This window comes from Aptenodytes forsteri, unplaced genomic scaffold, assembly GCF_000699145.1.
Source record: "Aptenodytes forsteri isolate BGI_AS27 unplaced genomic scaffold, ASM69914v1 Scaffold120, whole genome shotgun sequence".
NCBI lineage: Eukaryota > Metazoa > Chordata > Aves > Sphenisciformes > Spheniscidae > Aptenodytes > Aptenodytes forsteri.
Window position 1 is genome coordinate 3371291 of NW_008795938.1, and position 6740 is coordinate 3378030.

General features: G+C 41.6%; 1 protein-coding gene across 1 annotated transcript in view; it reads left to right on the top strand.

The window, feature by feature from the left end:
* Positions 1-6740, top strand: part of ZFR (zinc finger RNA binding protein) — a 64813-nt gene that overhangs the window by 10780 nt on the left and 47293 nt on the right. The window contains exon 2 of the mRNA XM_009285229.1: positions 6261-6679. Within this exon, the coding sequence (XP_009283504.1) occupies positions 6261-6679 (419 nt within the window). The remainder of the gene's footprint in view (positions 1-6260; positions 6680-6740) is intronic.

Genomic DNA, 6740 nt, shown 5'->3' on the forward strand with positions numbered 1-6740 from the left:
CTTTCCCCTTTCTCTCGGCGGGTGGCTGGGGTTTCGTTTTCTTCCTGCGGGGCTTTGCGGCTGGGCGGCGGGCGAGCATGAGGGCTCCCATCCCGGCAGTCGCCTTGTGTCGGGCGGGGGTCTGCGGCGCTGGGGACTGAAGGTTAAAACAATCTCGGCTCCTCTTTTAAACACCTACTTTTTAAAAGCCCTCCAGGCAAAAAAAAGCCTTGAAAACATCATTTGACGATCTTGCCTATTTCTGTAGTGTGTTTACACCAGAACGCGCTGCATCCTCAGTGCCCTGCTGATGCCGTCTCCTCTGTCAGGACTTGAAGAGGGGCTGTAGGCTTAGTTCATCTAAACAAGTATGCAACAGCTTCCGAGATAAACCAAAATGACACCTCTTTGGAGGGGAGGTGGGGAAAGGGCCCTCTGCCCCCAACTTCGTGAAAAGGGACGACTTTCAGCAGCCTTTGCAAACTGCAATAGGCCAAGCGTGCTGTCAGAGCACGAGCGGTTTCATGTTGCGTCTTCCTGTGTTACCTATTTCAGCCTGTACTTTCAGTTTACGATGAGATTTATTAACATTAAGATGTTGTTGTAGTCAATACAACTTCACACAAAACTAACAGAGCCTGTTATTGTTCGCTTATCGCTGTTTGCGCCGGTGGGTCACGTAGTTGTGCCATAAGCATGGCAGGATGCCAGTGCTTCAGGTACCCATTCTCAGCTTAGTTTAGTCCTTTCCTCATTGTCATTACCTCTAGACCTGTGCTTTAGCGCCTTTTTTACTTTTCGTAAAACACTTTCGTAAAAAGTGAAAGCGAACTATCAGAAATAGGAAATTGACTCAATATATTGGACTCAAATAGGAAGTACTTCCAATCCTAGCTTCCAGACAAAGCTATTGTTGGTACAGGTGGAGTGGGGTGGTGGCTGATCGGCCTCTGTAGTTTCAAGAACAAACACCTATTAATAAAGTGTTTAAAATCAAGAGTCTTGGGCATTCTTAAATTCCAAAGATCCCTGTTCGTTAACATGGGTCAGAAGGACAAACATCACGTTTCAAGAGGAGGCAGTCCCCCAAAGTCAGCATGAGCAGCTGCAAGCCCTGAGCAGTGTTTCTGAGAAAAATGCTTATGGGAGGTGGGGGAAGAGGTTTTTAGAAGGGATCCGTGAGGTCTATACAGCCCTCACCATGAATTGAGGTAAACTGGCTCTCTCACTTTTTCACTTTAATGGCAGGAAAACAGGAAGTAAATACCAGAAATTAGAAGTGCACTCTTTTAACTAATTCTTGGACATCGGCTGTTTCATAATGTTGTTATGTAACTTGCAAAAAAAAAGAAAAAATAGAAAAATATACAGTTCTTACTATATGCCTGACCTTTGCAAAATAAAACTATGGTTGTTTATACAGAATCAAAGCACAGTAAATCACATGCATGCAAATATAGTAATTATCAGCACTGCGCAAATATCAGGCTTTTCAAGCCATACAATTGTGGAAGATGAACAGATGATCTTTTAATACTTAATGCTTAACATCAACTTGAAAAAAAAATACTTAACAAGAAAAAAAAATACTTATTCCACACAAGATAGTCTGCACATGTGGAATATTAATTTTAAAAAACATAGCCATTCTTTTCAAGGCTTTTACAAATTTTTCATATTAGAATAGTAATGGCAGTTCAGGTCTTTGTAATTCCTATCTGCTTTGCTTTCTTATAGGTCAACACCTGGGACACAAAGAATGCTAAGGTTTTAGGAGCATCACATTCAAATCAACAATTCTTTATGCACTATTAAGTCCTTCAGCCTTGAAATAAATCAAAATGACTAAAAGAAAGAGATTTTACTGCTGGATCTTAATGAGTTAACTTCTGCCACCTGCAGCATTTCCTCCAAAGCAAGAACCAAGTTTATTTTTACAGCTGAATTCCCAAATAACAGGTCAGTGAGGGGAAAGGAGTGTTTGCTACAACTGGGGATTTCATGTTCTGCCTTTCAGTAATTATAGGTTTCTTTGAGAATTATTCTGGCTGTTGAGTATAGTGGCTGTTTGAGCTTTTTGGTAAATTACCCTTACTTATTTTACTCTATTTGAAAAGAAGAAAGAAGATACTAAGAAAAGATGCTGGCTTTAGAAAAACGGGGAAGGAGCCTTAATTTTTCCAAGGTAAATTTCTTCTGTTACCTTCTGAGTGAGTCATCTATCCTCCCAAGGGGTATAGTTCACTTTCTGAGCTCTTAAAATAGATTTTTGTAATGGGTTTGTTCCCTCATCAGACACTTTCCTTCTGTAGCTGCCTTAAAAGGGCTTAAATTCTTCCAGTTCCTGCCTGATTGCCTCATTTCATATCACACATCTTTGGCTGAGAAGAATGTTGAAGCATTAGCTTTTTCTTCAAAGAGAAATTTTAGCATGCAGATTTGACTGGGAATGCTGAAAAATACAGGCTCATGCTTCTGATCATATAGCAATTACTAACGGCAATTGTTGACTCCTTTAGTTACAAATAGTAGAGCTGGTAGGAAATGCATTGTGGGCCAAGCAGAACGAGGGACACCTCTTTAAAGTTTTAGTGTTCAGTACTTACTAGTTTAAAAGGTGGATGAAGAAATCGACTGAGGAAGGGAAGGTTAGCCTGTAATATGGACACTATTTTTATTAAAGTGTCAGGAAACAGAGAGTAAGGGATACTGCCAGGCAGTATTTTTGCTTGTGTACTGTAACTGGTTTGTTTCTTGTGTGCATATGATGTGAAATTTGAGTTTGCATTGACAGTTGCGTAATTTTGTATTATGCTTGGGTTTGGGTGGTGGGTTTTTTAATGTTGCAATTTGGTATTCTAAACACTGATAACTTCCATTTGTGATTTAATAAATTACTTCTATTTATTTTATTAACATGTCTGTCATTACGGTCACTGTTCAACGTCTAAACCTTGCTGTTAAAAGGTAACACTTTTTTGGTTTAATCACTTAAAACCTTGGTGAAAATATCTGGTCTTTGTCTTCACTGCTTAAAAAATGTAATTTCACTTTAAAATAAGAAGGTTGATAAGCTGATGAATGTCTTGTCTCTGTGTAGCTATCTGAAATAATTTCCGGGTGAGAAGATGGCATTGGACTCCTTATACTGATTTTAAAACCTCCTCCTATCTAGGGCTTTTACAAAGAGAGCGCTAAGTATTAAATTACCTTTTCAGGCAATAAAAGTGCAGCTTTTGTTAACATGGTCTGTACTCTACAGTATAGGAAAGCTTTAATCCTCTGCTACATCTGCCATGCCCTCTGGCGGTCACACAAAGGCCAGCTGAGAGTCTGTTTTTAAATAAACTGGAAGGTTGCCTCTGAGAAATCTTACCTCCATCTGCAATTAAAAAAAAAAAGTCTATGTTTGCTCACTTTTAGTGGTTTACACAGAAGTGCAAAAGATTTAGTTTCCCCATTGTGTTTCAACTACAGTTTTGCAGTCCTGTGGTAGCAGCAGCAATGTGCGTCTTAGACGTTAAAGTAAAGTAGTAGGATTGATGACGCTGCGTGTTATATGGTGCTTTCTTCCTCTCACCATATTTTGGAGATCTCCTTTCATATAGATGAAATGAGGGTCAAAGATTTGTTTCTCTGAACGCTAGCTTGCCATTTTTGTCTGTGGTATTTTTAGATGCGATGAACTTTGCACAAATAAGAGTAGCTGTACTATCTAATCCCAAATTAAAGTTTTGCATTCCAGTGTATGTTTTCATTCTGGAAATTTTTGGCTATTCTTCTGTAATCTTAATAGGAATAGAGATGGAGAAGTTTCTTTTTCCTATTTAAAAAAAATGTTTTGAATGTTTCACTAAAGCCTTTCTGCCTTTCTCCCTCTGCCGCGTGATTTGCACTTTATCACTCCATTAATCTTCCTTTCGGTTAAGGATACAGGAATCAGTAACGTTAAAAACGCCCTAAAGGATCTAATCTGAATTTATTACTCTTTCATTTTGAAGCAAGTCTTATACACGTTTTACAATCTTGTTTTTAAACCACTGAAGTTTTTAAAGTATAGACTATGAATCTGATCCTGCGAGCTAGTAGTAACATAAATAGATGTTATGTAATGGTTCACAAAGTCACCAGGAAGCATCAGGTTCTTGTTAGGAAACTGCTGAGGGAAAGACTTGTTTAATACCACTGGGGTTTTTTTCCCAAGAAAATGGGAAACATTCTTGACTTTTTTTTTTTTTTTTTTTGGTCACGCTTAGTAAGTGTGACTTCTCATAAAGTATGCTGCAATCTTTTTAAAGTGATATATGCACTGAAGATTCAATATGCAAAATTCACCCGGAAAAGTAATCTGAAACTTCTGCTGAAATTGCAGCTGAATCGGGCTGCCAAACGGGAGCTTAGCTCAGACATATGCAGGGCTAAAATTACAAGATATAGGGTGGAATATTTGAATTAGAACTACTAGAAATTACTTGGATGAAAGAAGTTATGAAACCTAAGACAGAAATCTGTATTGTGAATAAGAAAGCTTTTTTTTTTTTTCCCCCCTCAGCTTGTGGAGCCAAAGCTTGAAAAGAGGGTAAATATGCCAAGTTTGCCTCATCAGTGAAGAAGGAATAGGCAATTGCAGGCCTACCCACTTGCAAAATATAGGTGTAGTGCTACAGTGCTAAAGGGTGTGTGAATGTCTGTGTGCTTATATAGATGCTTATATTTTAATGAAATGTTCAGCATATTTGAAAATTCAATATACAGAATATTGTATACTGTATATCAGTGTATTGGAAGGTTTATAACTGAAAAAAACTTGAAAGACAGTGGAGCAAAGAAAACTTCTGTTTCCTTTTCGTCCAAGTACCATGATCCAGTGGTCCAATTATGAAAAATTTTTTAATAAAAGTGAGGAGGGGAGAGTGTAGATATCTCTCATTTGCATATCCTGAGTCCATTGAGGTTCTCATGGCAGAAGTCATGCTCTGTAAGTTCTTCTATAGAAGATTTTGTAGAGCTCTCTCCTGAAGTACTCTTGTAGATAATATCAGGATTGGGGCTTTTGTTTTTATAAGAATAGCAGCTAAGTATCTTTACCCAATAGCTGCTTTCTTCACAGAAAAGCACTTTGAGTGGAAATGCACCACAGAGGTTGGAGATTCATTCCTTTTCCCATGCAGGTTTCTTTTCCTATTGTGCTTGATTAGGATAAGAAAGAACAAGAGGTACAGTACTATTTAGTTCCTAAAACTAATGATAATGACCAACAAATTACGTTCAGTGAATTGGCAAGGATGTTTGGCATTTTAAGTAGCTATACTTCATATGCAGCTGCAATAACGTAAGCTTTAGATGAGAAATGACTCTCCTCATTTGTTTTATGAACAAAAATATCTTTGCTTAAGTCTTACTGCCTAAGATGACTGCAGGTACTGCAGGTTAAGGGAAAGACGTGCCTTTGTGAGTACTGTAAGAGATCCCAAGTAAGGGTGTTTTGATTAGGTGTGGCTTACGGAAAACAAATACTTCCAAAATGATCACTTTTTAATTAATCTAGAAGTGTTTTATAAGTCTTGATTAGTTTATGAAAAGTGCACATCATAGCGCAGACAAAGTACACAAATAAGATGCAAGGATTTAAGTTTTGCTTTGTTCAGAGCTTTGAGAAGCATCCGCTGCTCAGAGGGAAGGATTGCCTGAAGGTGGGACAGGGTCACGGGGAACAGATGGAAATTCAGTCACTTGAGCAGGAGGTTACTGCACTGACTGTAATGTTCTGCCCAACAGTTCTTGGTAGCAATCTGATGGACTGCTAGTGCCTAGAAACTTCAGATGAATGGGCCCTGTATGGGTGAGGCTTTACCGCACGTGTACAATAAGCACATAGGAACTATTGCAGAATTAATTTGTGGACATGTCAGCTGTGGCACCCTGGGGACAGGTCAGACGGTGTGCACATGGCTTTAGCTAGATGACAGAGATGTTGCTCTTCACACATGCAGTTGTCGTGGTGCAGCTGGGGGCCCAGGTGAATCTAAAACTGCTTTAAAGTTTAGACAAGTCCAAGGTCCTGCTGTGAACTCTGCACGTGTGAACTAACTGCGACTGCTGCCTTCTAGCTCCGTGGCCGTGCGAGAGTGCTAACTAGGTACCTGCTGCCTGTGCCAGGCTTCACCTGACCATGTGCTTGCGTGGGAAAGCCGGAAAATACTGACACACGCAGTACACGCGTGGGGACAAACACCAGTATGTGGCAGGGGTGACCCGCTTCATCTGGGCTTCTGTTACAGGAGCTACCTACTGCTGTGTATTGTGCCTTTGCAGGCAAGAGTGAGGAACCGACCCTATCTTTGCAGTATGAGTCCACGGGCAGGGGTGTGGTGTGGGTGCAGAACAGGGGATGACAGAGGGAGGACGGGGACAAGGCAGCGCTACGTGCAGCGCTCCCCTGAGAGCGGCCCGCCATCGCGCCTGGGCCTCAGGGAGGAGGACTACAGCTCCCAAGAGACTTTGCACATCCCGCGCATGCGCACACGAAGAACCCCGCGCCTCAAGCGCGGCGGCGGCTCCCGTGGCACCCAGCGCGCTCTTCTGCGGGCGGGGGTAGGGGGCGCGGCCACGGGCCGGACTACAACTCCCAGCGGCCCCTCGCACATCCCGCGCGTGCGCACGGCGCCGACCCGGCCGCACTCCGCCGTTGTCGCCGTAGGTGGGTGGGTGGGGGGAAGGGAGCGAGCGCGGCGGTGAGGAGGAGGAGGAGGAGGAGGAGG